Here is a 13,573-nt window from a genome sequence, read left to right as displayed (position 1 = left end):
TAATCTTAACTCAAGAAGTCAAGTTTAATAGCATCACCGTGGTCCTGTATCTGGATCCCGCTGACCAGTCAGTTATTTCCTCTTTGATTCACACAAACCCTGCTTAAACTCTGAAATTTAGGAATATGGCCTGGATTTATTTTTTTCCCCCTGTGGTCCCAAGAGAGGAGAAGCCATTGGTGGGCAAAGTTCGCACAAACAGGCTGGACCGATTCTACCCCTTTATTGAATGAGCTAAGGCCTCTCAGCTCCAGGCCGGCCCCTGGTGGCTGCCCGCTGCTGCCTCCTGGGTCCTAGTTGTCACTCCTGCTCCCTCCCTCCCGTGACTGACTCAATGAAGCCTTGGGGCAGGCAGGGTGATCTCAGGGAGCACAGAGCAGCCCGGTCCCTAACATGCACGACTGTGACCCACACCCAGACCCCAGGCCTCTCTCTCCTGCAGACGTGTTGGTTGGGAATGAAGAGAAACCACACACAGAACCACAGCTATGGAGGGTGACTCACAAGGGGCGGAAGGCACGGTCCGGCCAGAGGTCGGCAGAATGTCTAACACCGAGCCAAGCGGAGCCTGCGCTGTCCCTGGGAGTGCCCGGGTCCTAGTCTGTGTGTCCCTCTTTGGGACAGAGGTGGAGATGGCATTGTGACAAGAGTAGCCTTGCTAGGGTTTCGTGCATCAGGACCTGCATGGGGGCATTGATGGTGAAATAAGTCGCTGTGAAAGGTGACCAGCATAGTCATTCAGCGTTCTGTACTCAAGTGTTCACTTTAGGAAGCCCCACAGAAGACCTCTGAGCTCCGGGCATGTGGATTCCAGAGCAGAAGGGCAGCATTCAACCCACCTGCATTACCACTTTCTGGATTCTTCTTGGGCTCGTCATGATAGCCATTAATGGCTCTGACACTGTGAGGGGGGAGAGAAGAACACACAATTCTATTATTGTAATGGCCTCGCTTAAAAATATATGATCGTTTAAAAAACTCTTTCTTTTGCGAGAGAGAGACAGAGATGGGGGGGGGGGTGCAGAGAGAGAAGGACAGAGAGAATCCCAAGCAGGCTCTGCACCATAAGCACAGAGCCCAGTGCGGGGCCCAAACTCACGAACCACGAGACCACGACCTGAGCCGAAACCAAGAGTCAGACACTTAACTGACTGAGCCTCCCAGGCGCCCCTAAAAAACCCTTTTAAAGCAATGTCACCCTCTGGATGTTTCTGTAGTTTGAGTCTCAGAGAAAAACGATTTTCAACTATAGAAGCTGAGATCAATGCTATGAAGCAAGAAGACAGGTGCAGAGCCGCCTGACCTGACCCTGGGTTCAGGGAAGGCCTCCCGGGGGAGCTGCTGTTTGAGCTCAGAGCTGAGGGAGGAGCAGGAAACAAACAGGATTCAGAGGGCACAGAGCAGGTCGCGGCCCCCAGCCCAGGCCTCGCTGGGGCAGGTCCCTCTGGTTCGTGGCTCAGCGTCCAAGAGGCAGCCTGGGCCTGAAGTTTGTTCCTGAAGGCGACCTCAGCCGCGTGGCCTCGCGTTCTGGAATTCCCCCACATCCAAGAAGCAGAGGACCAGGAGGACAGGGGACCCCGTGCTACGTGAGCTGACCCCGGGGTCTGGGACCACCCACCAACGTGACTGAGCATGTCTCTGCAGGCTGAGGTTAGCTGTGGCTCAGGCACCACGTGATGATTATTCTGCTTAATAGATAAACGACCCTTACGACCCTTACGTATGCGCACGTATTGTTTGAAGCGACAAATGCTTGGGGCCCCGGTGTTACTTGGGGAGGGAGTTTCTCTCTTTCCTGCGGGACCCAAGGAACCCAACACCCCGACAGCATTAAACTAGCCCTAGAAGGAACCGCGTCTTCTAATATTCTACTGGCAGCAGGTGGGTATTAGGGACGATTTCGCTGCACTTATTGAGAAAGAAATTGAAGGAAGGGACAGTGAACCAGGATGAACTCAAGCTCATAACAGTGGATTGCTCCTTCAGTGTGACTTGTCTGCTGCCACTGTCTCTTCTCCCAGGGACCTGTTAGGCTTGGTGCTAATTCTCACTGGAGCGGTGGCTCTGGGTTTGGGCCAGATGAATCTTCTGAAGAATCGGATTAACTGCTTTAGCTCCACGCTGTGATAGCCCCTGGGGCTCTTAGTTAATGAGGTTTGAGTCAGTTTCTTCTTTGTAATGGTAATAACTAGCATATAGGAGTATCTTCCATGGTCTAGCCTTATGTTAAGTGCTTCTCATGTATTATGCTATTTAACCTTGAAAACCCTGTAATTATGACCCCCATTTTCTAGATATGGTCCCAGAGGCATAGAGCCCAAAGGCTTACAGCCAAATAAACGGTAAAGCTTGGCTTTTAACCACCGGTAACCACCTTACTCTGGAGCCCGGCTTCATGCTGCTTTCCCTCGAAAATGAGCAAATGGAGGAATCCCAGAAAGCCAAGACAGGGTTTCTGCCTACATTTGAAGTTCAGTTGAGTAAATGTTACAGGACTCGATAGGCTGTTCTGACATACCCCACTCTTTGAATGCAGAGCCTCCCCTCCATTTGTGCAGCCCTCTGTCGTATCCACAAGGTTCTCCCATCAACCACTGGGGCAGGCAGCCCGGGTTCGTGGCCCCCATTTTATAGATAGAGCAACAGCCTCCAAGAAGTGCAACGATTTGGGTTTTCTAAACCGGTCTAGGCTTCTTTAAATTACATCGCTCATGAAGTATTAAACCCACACAAGACATCAATATTGGGCAATGTTTTTGACATCTCAAAGGTTTTCTTTCTCTACAGACTAAAGATGTCCCGTAACACGTCAACTCGGGCATCTTGGAGGCTCCTAGGTTCTTTTTGTGTTTTTGTTTGGTTTGTTTTTGTTTTGTTTCGTTGGTGACTCTTAGCATTTTGACCCAGTTGCTTTTGGGGAAAGGAAGACAAACATTGTTCACGGAGTGTGCATCTCCCATTCATTCGCTGTGAGGATAGGGACCGCGTCGTTTTTTGTTTGTTTGTTTGTTCCTGATTAAACCTTTTATGTGGGAAATTTTCAGGTCTGCAGAAAAGTTGCAAAGATAGCACAGAATTCCCACCGACTCCTCCCCCAGCTTCCGCTAAAATTAACATCTCGCACCATATCATGGTTTTTGATCTTCGTGTCCACCTAGAACCTAGATTCGACCCTTCCAGACACAAAGGAGAAGCGTCAAAATGCAAACGCGACCCTCGTTTCCCCGTCTTTTGAGGGAAGAGTGGGGCTTCAGAGCCAGCCCTCTCAGACCCCCAAGCTTGTTCGTGTTTGCTGCCCTCTCATGTTGGAAGACATTCCACCTGGGGAGGCCTAAAGGGGGGGCCTCCCCGCTCTCGGCCTGACACCAAGTGCCTGCCAGGCGAGGCCGGAGGCCCCGGGCGACCTCGGCTGCCAGGGTGGGGGAGCCACTTCTATCTTGTGTTTTTGCCCTGAGGTGAAGAAAACGTTTGGGGTGACCCAGCAGAAGTGGCCTGAGCATCCGCCTTCCCTCGACGGGGCAGATGGGCGGTGGCCGGGCCCGCACAGGACCACGTTCCTTCATATTTGGCAGCCTGGCCATTGTTTCTGAAATCCGACTCCTAGTGCCATGGGGATGACCTTTGGTCTACTTCCCAGCATTCACCTGCAGTCACGCTGCTCCCAAGAGGCTTGCTCAAAGAGGGGGCGAGTTGGCAAGACTCTCTGGTCATGATCTAACTGGCTTAATGAAGCCTCCTTGTTGGCATGACCAGTAAAGCCAGAAGGGAGAACATTTAAGAGGTAAGGTCAGGGGATTTTTTTTTTTTTTTTTTTTTAATCATAAGACACTTGAGCTCTCGATAAAGCGTCGTTTTTAGAACTGGAAAGTTGCTGTGCCCGCTTGGAGATTGCTTTAAAATAGACCCGGGGCTCTGGAGCATTCTGGGGCCAAAGAAAGGCTGTTTGTTTACTCGAGCGGTGGCAGCAAAGGAGAGATTTGAAGACGCAGCTTGACAAGGCAGTTTGTCATGCGGAGGACCGCCAGTTTTTCCGTCCAGCCTGCCGTTTGGAAGTGGGAGGGAAACTTTAGACATGCGTGCCGTTCTGCAGTGACGCCCGTTGACCCCGCACAGCCCGTGTAGTCCCGTAAGCAGCAGGACTTGGCGTGGGGGGCGGGTGGGGGTGGGGGGCACTGGAAGCGGGGCTCAAAGACGCTGAAGGAAATGTGGCGGACGAGTGAGCTCCAAGGGCCGAGTGTGCCTCTCCCGGTCTTGCAGAAGGGCCTGCCAGACGAGACGGGAATCGTCTATTTTTCGTACACTCAACAAATATTTATGAGGTGCCTCTCTGGGCCGGGTGCTATTCTGGGCAATGAATCGAGGCTGGTACAGACCACCTTATTCATAAGTGTCTGGTTGTTTTAGTTACTTGGCGCGTGGCAGGAAGTTGGCAGGGATCAGAGGCCACTGCTTCCGTGTCTGGTGAGGCAACATAAGGTAGGGTTCGAGAGCAGAGGCTGCGGCTGAGTCCTGGCTCCATCGCTTTCAAGCTGTGTGACCCGGTGCAAGTGGCTGAACCTCTCTGTGCTAGGTGTTCTTATCTGGAAAATAGGGTTGTGAGGATTGAATGAGTTGGAACAGGTAGCACGTAGAAGAGCGGAACTTGGCACACGGAAAGTGTTTGTAGTAATAAGCTTGCTGTTACTGTTACAGCAGAAAAAAAGGGCTGCGCTGGCGTTGGGCGTTACTGCTATTGTGGAAAGGGCATCGGACTTCAAGGAAGAAGACCTGGCCAAGCCATTGAACAATCTGTTTGCCGTCTGAGAAATGGGAAACGGTTTCCCTTCCTGGTTAGCTCGCAGGGATTCTGTAAGAATCTGATGGATGTCGACGCACTTTGGAAAGTGCAATGTGACATTCCCATCAACAGCACTGGCACTTTTGTTTCGAGTCCCTCCAGATATGTTTTGTTTGGAGGGAGATGGTATTCTTCTCACAGATTAGTTCTCTGTTGGGAGGAGGGATGGGGCTGAAGAGGCAGAGAGGCAGAGCGTCTTTCTCGGCCCTAAAAGACGAACCTGAGCCCTCGTTATATTACCTTTGCCCGAGGAAAGTTAACACGTGGTCCCTTATCCCCCTTCGTTAGAGCAGAGATCTGTCCCCTTACACCATCTGTTGTTTGCATCTGTCTGGGCCGTTAGACATGTCAGCGTCTTTCCAGAATTGCTTTAAAGTAACCTTGATCATGGGATAAAGGGCTGGAGATTTGTCTGTCAAATTATTTGCAGAATAAGTCACTGCAGATAATGTGGTGATTGAAGGGGAAGCCTGGCCGTAGAAGGTGTTTGGAGCCGAGGCCCATGTCGTAGTCCGACATGCAGGAATTGGGTTACGACCTTAAAACTTCAGGACTAAGATGAAAATGTCACTCCCTCTGTATTGGCATTCTTGAGTTATCATAGTAAACATTTTTAACTCATGCACCCAAAGGTAGTAGCCTTATATAGATAAAGAACATTCTAGAAGGGTCAGAAATACTTTGGAGTCTGAATTTACAGCAATGTAAAGTTTGCACTGTCTTGATACTGTCCAATAGGGACGATGGTCATCTTGGTTCACAGATCAGGAGACTGAGGCCTGTAGGACAGGAAGGAGCTCTCACTTCAGGAAATGGTTCAGCCATCACGTATGTCAAGCCAGCAGGGGGGGTCAGCAGCCCTTTTTTAGTCAAGGGATCAGCCCCAGCTCTCTCTACCTCCTTCAACACATCCCCACTAAAGGGATAGAACAAAAATGCCTTTTTCCTGGCGCTGGGGTCAGAGAGAAATGGGTCCACTTAGACTCCACTGTTGTGAGATCATGGCCAAACACTTGCCCTCTGCAAACCTCAGCTCTAAAACAAGGACACGAATAGTACTTGGCTCTTAAGGTTGTTGTCAAGATTCAATGACACGGTTCATAGAGACTACTGGCCCGGTGCCTGGTACTTAGTAAGTGCTCAATAAACAGGAGTTATTGCTATTTCCCCCCACATTCGGTCTCAGCAAAATTGAATGGAGAGTTTCTAATTGTAGTATCGTGTGAGCACTAGAATGTGCGGCCCCTGAGAGTTGAGGCATCTTTTATATTTTACCTTTGGACCCAATTGCGTGAACACAGCAGCCAACACCTAAGACACATGCCTTAGCTGGGGGAAACAGAGCCAAAGTCAACTTGTTCCTCAGGCTGTGTATGAAGGTCAGAGACACCACCCATCCAACACAAGATTCAAGGTCTCAAGAAAATCCCAGGTTCAGACTGCACAGATGATTTGCACCCAGATGTCCAACAGAAGCTCCAAAAATTGATTCATAACAATCCTGGCCTGGAGGTTGATAGAGGTTGTTGGGGGGGGGGGCGGGGGCGGGGATCCTCCTTTCCTGGAAGGACTGGGTCTCCCCTTTGGGTGGCCCTGTGTTCATACCTCTGTGGTCACAGCACAGGGGTCTGTCTCCCTAGTCTGTGAACAACTCCAGGGCAGGGGCCGCATCTCAGTGATTTTTGTAGCCCCCACTTCTAGCACTGGTTCTGGCGCGTGCTAGGGTTTTGATGAATGTATCTTAGATAATTGAATGAATCAACAAATCGGTCAATACTTTCTGGAAGGTCTGGGTGAAAGGAGAAATTTAACAAATGATGTGGCCGCATCAGTGCCTGTGGTCACAGTTGGTGAATTGGTGGGCTTAGGAGAGGACTTTTGTCTTTCCAGTTGCTCTCTTTGTTGAGCAGGGCTGGGCTGGGTCTCTCTCTGGGTCTCACCTGTGAGGGGTGAGAGAAGATTCGTAGCAACAAGGAGCAGGCAGCCACAGGGAGCCCCGGCAAGTCCGGAGAAGCCCTTCTTGCCTATCTCCTGGTGCCTCACCTCCACTGCCTCCCTTGGGACAGGACCTGGGGCTCACCGTGCCCGGTTTCTCCCAAACACCCAACAAGCCAAATGCCTAGGTCTGAGCTGCAACCGCTGGAGGAAAGGGAAGCTGTTTCGAATTCACATGAAGGCGCTGTCTGCTCACAGCCACGCACCTGCCCAGAGCAGCGCCACCTTCCAGTTTTCACGAAGGCGCCCCCCACCTCCCCCAGGTGAGGGGCTGCCCCGCCCTGTGGACTTGGATCACGTGTCGGATTTAGGCACCGTGAAAAGAAGTGAGGTCTTGTGCTAAGACCTAAGAGCACTAGCTCTATGAGATGGTAACAGGTGGCACGTGAACAGAGGATGCTGTGGTCAAGAAACTTGGGGAAACTGAGCTACAGTACAATGTGTTATTTTACCACAGAACTTCTCAGACCTTTCCCTAGGCTCTATTTTTTTTTTTTTTTTTTTTGAGAGGGAGAGAGAGAGAGTGAGCATGTGAGTGAGGGACGGTGGGGGGGGGGGGGCAGAGAGAGAGAGGGCGAGAGAGAATCTCAAGCAAGCTCCATGCCAGGCTTGGGGCCCAACTTGGGGCTGGATCTCATGACCATGAGATCATGACTTGAGCTGAGATCAAGAGTCAGACGCTTAACCCAATGAGCCACCCAGGCGCCCTTGCACTGTCAATGTCTTTAAAAACATTTTTTTAATGTTTATTTTTTAGAGAGAGAGAGGCAGAGCGTGAGCAGGGGAGGGGCAGAGAGAGAGGGAGATACAGAATCTGAAGCAGACTCCAGGCTCTGAGCTGTCAGCACAGAGCCCTACATGGGGCTGGAATTCACGAACCTCGAGATCGTGACCTGAGCCCAAGTCGGACACTTAACTGACTGAGCCACCCAGGCGCCCCTGCACTGTGAATTTCCAAAAAAGGGCTAGATAATGAGCCCTTCTTAAACTTATCTGACACAGAACACTTTGTTTCCTTCAAAGCTGGTCTGATCTCTTATGGAATGTACTTCTTTGGTGGCAAGTGACAGAAACGCAACTTGTGCCAGTGAAGGCAAATGAGGACTCAAGATCTTGTGCAATCGTTGGTTGAAGACGGCAGAATGGGCTGGACCCCAGGACCAGCTGGAACCAAGGCCTCCACAGCCCTGGGACCTCTGCCCTCTGTCCCTCGTCTCGGCCTCTCTCTGCCTGCTGGCAGTGGTCTCTCGCTGCAGGCCGCCTTCTTCCACAGTGGCTAGAAACAGGCTGCCGGTGACCCTTGCACGCATGTCCTACAGAACCCCCACCAGGTTCCCGTCCCTCTGGTTCTGCGGGGGGTCCTGCTGAGGACCTGGTTGACCCAAGTCTTGCATGCACCCCAACGGGCAAGGCTGTGGGGCCTTGGTGGGAAGATGAACTCAAAGACAACCACTGCTTTGGGAAACACTGCTTGGGGTTTAAAAAAAAAAAAAAGCCCTTTTTCCATTTCTGACATTTATATTATACTTTAAGGAGCATTCTTTGAATTGAATTCTAAAAAACATTTAAAAAAAATTTTTTTTTCTTAACGTTTATTTATTTTTGAGACAGAGAGAGACAGACCATGAACAGGGGAGGGTCAGAGAGAGGGAGACACAGAATCTGAAACAGGCTCCGGGCTCTGAGCTGTCAGCACAGAGCCCGATGCGGGGCTCAAACCCACAAACTGTGAGATCATGACCTGAGCCAAAGTCGGCCGCTTAACCGACTGAGCCACCCAGGTGCCCCTAAAAAACATTTTTTTAATGTTTATTTATTTTTGAAAGACAGAGAGAGAGAGAGTAGGAGAGGTGCAGAGAGAGACAGAGAGAGGGAGACACAGAATCCGAAGTAGGATCCAGGCTCTGAGCTGTCAGCACTGAGCCCGATGTGGGATTCGAACTCACGAGCCGTGAGATCATGACCTGAGCCAAAGTCAGATGCTTAACTGAGCCACCCAGGTGCCCCTACATTGGGTTTTTAAAAACCTCTCATCTCTTTCCATCCCATGATTTGAAATTTGGACTGTCCCTTATATGTTTTGCATCTTGGTCTTAAAAATTGATTCCCCAGCAGATGAACTTATTGTAGAAGTGAAGGAAAAGGCAACCGCCTCTCAGACTGGTTAGGGCTTTGAACAGGTGGCCCCAGGTTTCCATGGGCTCATCATTTTTTCTGTTCGGTGTTTTCCCCCAGGTTTCTGGCTGGATTCTGGTTCACAAAGTCATGGGGAGGGGGTGGGGAAATGTCTCCCATCTAGGTGTTGCCACAAGCCAGTTGGGCACTTGAAGATTTTAGATCAGATATCCTCGCTTTCTCCAGGGGAGCAGATGACCCCCAAAGTCTGGTACGTGTCCCCAGTCATCCTGGGGCGCCTGGGTGGTTCAGTTGGTTAAGCGTCTGACTCTTGATTTCGGCTCAGGTCAGGATCTCGCGACTTCGTGAGTTGGAGCCCCGCGTCAGGCTTTGCGCTGGCAATGCAGAGCCTGCTTGGGATTCTCTCTCTCTCATCCTCTGTCTCTGCCCCTCCCCGACTTGTGCTGCCTCTCTCTCAAAATAAATAAACTAAAAAAAAATAATAATGAAACAGTCGTCCTACTCAGCTGGAATCTTGTGTGTAATTGTTTCTCCTCCATCAGATGGGAGCAGGGGTCACCATATATCTCGGTGTATCACTCGGTGCCAGGACACGGGCATTGCTCAGCCCGATGACAAAGCATGTGAACAATCTGACACTTCAAATTATTTTTTTTAACATTTATTTGTGTTTGAAAGACAGCGAGAGAGCGTGAGCAGGGCAGGGGCGGAGAGAGAGGGAGACACAGAATCCGAAGCAGACTCCAGCTCTGAGCCGTCAGCACAGAGCCCGACGCGGGGCTCGAACCTACGAGCCGTGAGATCATGACCTGAGCCAAAGTCAGATGCTTAACCGACTGAGCCACCGAGGCGCCCCCAACCTGGCACTTCAATATGCGGCCAGTGGCCAATTGAGAAATGCTCTTGTGTCTTCAGGGACTCCTATTTGACTTCTCCAATTTCTCTTTCTTCTGGCACAGAGAACTTCGTCGGCTAAGAGTCCAGGGTCTGTGCAACCACCCGAGAACGGTCAGAACACAAAAAGGAACCTGGAGGAGAAGTCCGGAAGCAGTGACCATGGGGACTCACACAGGTAGGAGCCAGGTTCAGAGGACTGACCCGGCCCCCTGAGTGGCCAGCTCACTGCCTGCCTAGCATTTGCTCTGCTCCATTTGCTTTGGAACATTTACCCTAAAACCCATGACGTGGTCCTCAGTGGTGAGATGGTCAGAGCGGTGGCTCATAGACTGCTTTGTGATTGCCTTGACCTGCATGGTTAGAGAATCAATATGTTTTTCTGCCCAATGAAACTAGCCGTTATAGTTCCTTTCCAGCAAGACTCCGGGCTGTTTATCCTCATTATCAGAACTTAAAAAGATCAAGGCTACTGAAGGGTGTCTGATGTGTGGTGAGATGGAGACTATATTCCAGCATGGTAGCCAATGAGGGCACCGGCCGATGAGACAGGATTCACAACCTAGTACTAAAGTGGCCAGTACCCTCGGTCCCAGGGAGGCTGGTGGATGAATTCCAGGCATCGCGAAGGTCACATTGGTGTAGGGAAACAAGGCCAGTGCGGGGTCAGTCGTTGCTTATTATGACCCAGAGTGGGTCCCGATTTCCCCGCCACGGCCGATGGGAAGAAACCCAATGGACTCTTCCCATGCAGCCTTTGGCACCCACCGTTTTGGGGGCGTTCACAAGCAGAGAGCCAGCAGATGTGAACATTCAGTCCCCAGAACCACCTGGGGACAAGAGCCCTGGAGGCAGTTACTAATCGTCTGTGGTGGGTTCAGTGTGGGATCTGGTTCGATGCAGCCCAGCTTCCGGGAGGCTAGAATTACTGGTCTTGAAGAAATAAATCAACAGGAGCTCCAAGGAACAAAAATGAACAATTGAAAGGTAGACACCCCTTCTTCCCCATCACAGGCAGTAGACAATGAAATCTGAGGTCATGAATGCTTTGTGGTGTCTTTTTACCAAAGAGTTTAAGCCTTAAACTACGGAGGGTCGTGGGTGAGTAAGAGCGACCCCTGGTGGCAGGAATTTCCACGCCTGACTGGTATTACTTTCGGAGGGGAGGGCTCTGGCTATGGGGTTTCCAGACGAACCACTTTGAACTTCTTGGCCTGAACGTTAGATTTCTTTAGGGAAATGGTGGCGCAGAGTGTTCTTTTTTGCTGAGGGAATCACAGAATATGCCTTGAACGGCACCTCTGACCCCTGTTTTCTGTAAAAGGGAGGCCTCCTTTGCCTCCTCGACCCCCATGGCTATTTCGTTTTCGTGAACTTTGTATCAGGATAACTGGACGGAGATTTTAATATTTGACTCTAATGAGACCAGATGACCTGTCTAAATTGGCTCTGGGTGATCATGAAGCTAATGGGAGAGACCCATCTTTTCTGGACTTCTACGCAGGGGAAATCCCTGTAGGCGGAGATCCAAGATGCGGCTCTCCCCTCCCCTTCTTTGTGAGGTCCCGGGATCTCTCGAGAGGCTTGGGAAATATCTGGGGCCTGGGTCTCAGCTACACTGAAGAGTAACAGCAGCTCAAAAGGCTTTTGTTTCTTGTTCCTCAGCTTTAGTCCATTATTATTTCTCCCTTTGTTCTTATTGTCATGAGCATAAAGGAGGTGCCTTCTAAGAGCAAGCCCAAAGAAGCCACTTCCCGTTCACAATTAGAAACATAGATTCTCCTCCACAAACGCGTGAATGTCTGGGGTGCAGGGCTCTGGACTAACTAACCCACAAACCATCAAGAGGGGCGCGGGCTCCTGGAGTCAGGCCATTTGTAGGAAGAGAGGGCAAGAGCTGGCTCCGTGGGTACTGGTCTGGTGGCACACACAGCCCTCGGCATCCACGACGATGCTAATAACCGCGTTTCGTGTTCATTTTGCGGATGGGCACCCAACACCACGCCAGACGCTCTGTGCGCACAAAGTGAACTTTAATTTTCTTTAAATCAATTCATTTCCGATTCCGAGTCCTTACTCTGCCAGGCTGGTGGGCATGCCCGCGTCAGCCGTCCTTGCAAGGCCCTCCTCCCCACCTGCTCTGTTGAGGCCGTCGTCTGTCCCCCTCGCCACCGTGGTGGCCGTGATCCAGGCCACGCTGTCCCTCAGGCCCTAGGAGTGCGCTGCTTACATGATGCTCTTGGCACTGGGGAGTCTTTGGTGAGGCCGGGAGGACACAGTCAGGGAGCAGGGAGGGACTCTCAGACATTCCTCACTTTCTAAGACTTTCCTCTGCTCTCTTGTTTTGCTCCAATGCATTTATCTCTCCCTTTGCCACATTGGACAATCGGCAATTTCTCTTCACAGGCGAGATGATAGGTTTTTACAAAAGACCGAAGAAACCATTGGCCTCATACTGTGTTTTCTCATTGGAAAAACTCCAGAGAGAAAACACAGAAAGGCTTGCAGTGGTTCCCACTGGACCTGGAGACAAGGGAAGAATGTAGGGGGAAAGGCATATGTTAATATTGCCTAACGTCCCTCCACACAGCGTTCTCTCCACTCTACAGATGGGGAAACTGAGGCTTGGAGCCCTATGTCATCTACGATTTAGTAGTAGAAAGTCCATTGTTTCTGCCTTAAGCGTTTTCCTCTCTCTGAATGACACAAGGATGGGGCTCCTACATCCCCGAAGGGGTAAAGTTTTTCATCCGACAGAGTCACGTCAATTCATCCGCCTTGCGTTCCCATCGCCACGTGGTGTCGCTGTTGCAACTTCGCCCCGCTTTGCTCGGAGCCCTGCAGAGGCTGGGAGGCACCTCCCTTGTGCCCATCGCTGCCCAAGTCCCTGCCTCCTGAGGGAGGATGAGCCCGCGCTCCTAGGACAAAGCCGGGGTGCCCCTCTTACTGCTCAGCAACGTCCACCCTCGAGCATGGCTGCCCTGGGTACCTGCGCCCAGTTCGGGGTCCACCGCCCACCGTCTCACGAGCCTTCCTTTCGCTCCTTGGGTACCACCAGCCAGGGACGGCAGCCCTTTCTTTTTAAACGCTCAAAACACAATGAATCTTACCATACAACTTCTCCCCAGAGAGTAGAGCTATTAGGTTGCACCAGAGGAAATGACTGTTTTGCAGGAAAAACTGCTGAGTAGTAGCCGTTTCCTGTCCTCTCGCATCCTACCTGCTCACACTTCCAAGGAGGGCCACAGGCAGAAGTTCAGAGCTGACTGACGTTTCTCAGGCAGAGGCCCTAAGCGAGTCCTAAGTGAGTTTCTGGCACCTTTGTCACTGAAGAAGAGGGGCTAGAAACTCAACAGCCTAGAGTCTTTAAAAAAAAAAATTTTTTTTAATGTTTATTTATTTTTGAGAGACAGAGTGTGAGTGGGGGAGGGGCAGAGAGAGAGAGGGAGACACAGAATCCCAAGCAGGCTCCAGGCTCTGAGCTGTCAGCACAGAGGCTGACGGCCCGACGCGGGTCTCGAACTCACAGACCCCGAGATCGTGCCCTGAGCTGGACTTGGACGCTTAACTGACTGAGCCACCCAGGCGCCCCTCAATAGCCAGGAGTCTTGACCATTATCCACTGGTTCTCAAACGTGAGCAGGCCTCAGGATCACCCTGCCAGGCTGGTTAAAACATAGATCGCTGGGTTTCTTTTCCAGAGATTCTGAT

At 51.1% G+C, this 13,573-nt stretch overlaps 1 protein-coding gene across 6 annotated transcripts in view; it reads left to right on the top strand.

The window, feature by feature from the left end:
- LOC115527056 (transforming acidic coiled-coil-containing protein 2-like) overlaps positions 1 to 13,573 on the top strand; it is a 125,002-nt gene that overhangs the window by 27,272 nt on the left and 84,157 nt on the right. For 5 of the 6 annotated variants that reach the window (XM_032595137.1, XM_032595136.1, XM_030334440.1 and 2 more), the window contains one exon: positions 9,928 to 10,040. In XM_032595137.1, coding sequence (XP_032451028.1) covers positions 9,928 to 10,040 — 113 coding nt within the window. Of the gene's footprint in view, positions 1 to 1,389; positions 1,651 to 9,927; positions 10,041 to 13,573 lie in introns of those variants that run through there. The other variant, XM_032595138.1, reaches the window with a different exon arrangement.

This window comes from Lynx canadensis, chromosome D2 (assembly GCF_007474595.2).
Source record: "Lynx canadensis isolate LIC74 chromosome D2, mLynCan4.pri.v2, whole genome shotgun sequence".
Lineage (NCBI taxonomy): Eukaryota > Metazoa > Chordata > Mammalia > Carnivora > Felidae > Lynx > Lynx canadensis.
Note: the sequence above shows the minus strand (reverse complement) of the source record. Positions and strands in the feature narration are given on the sequence as shown.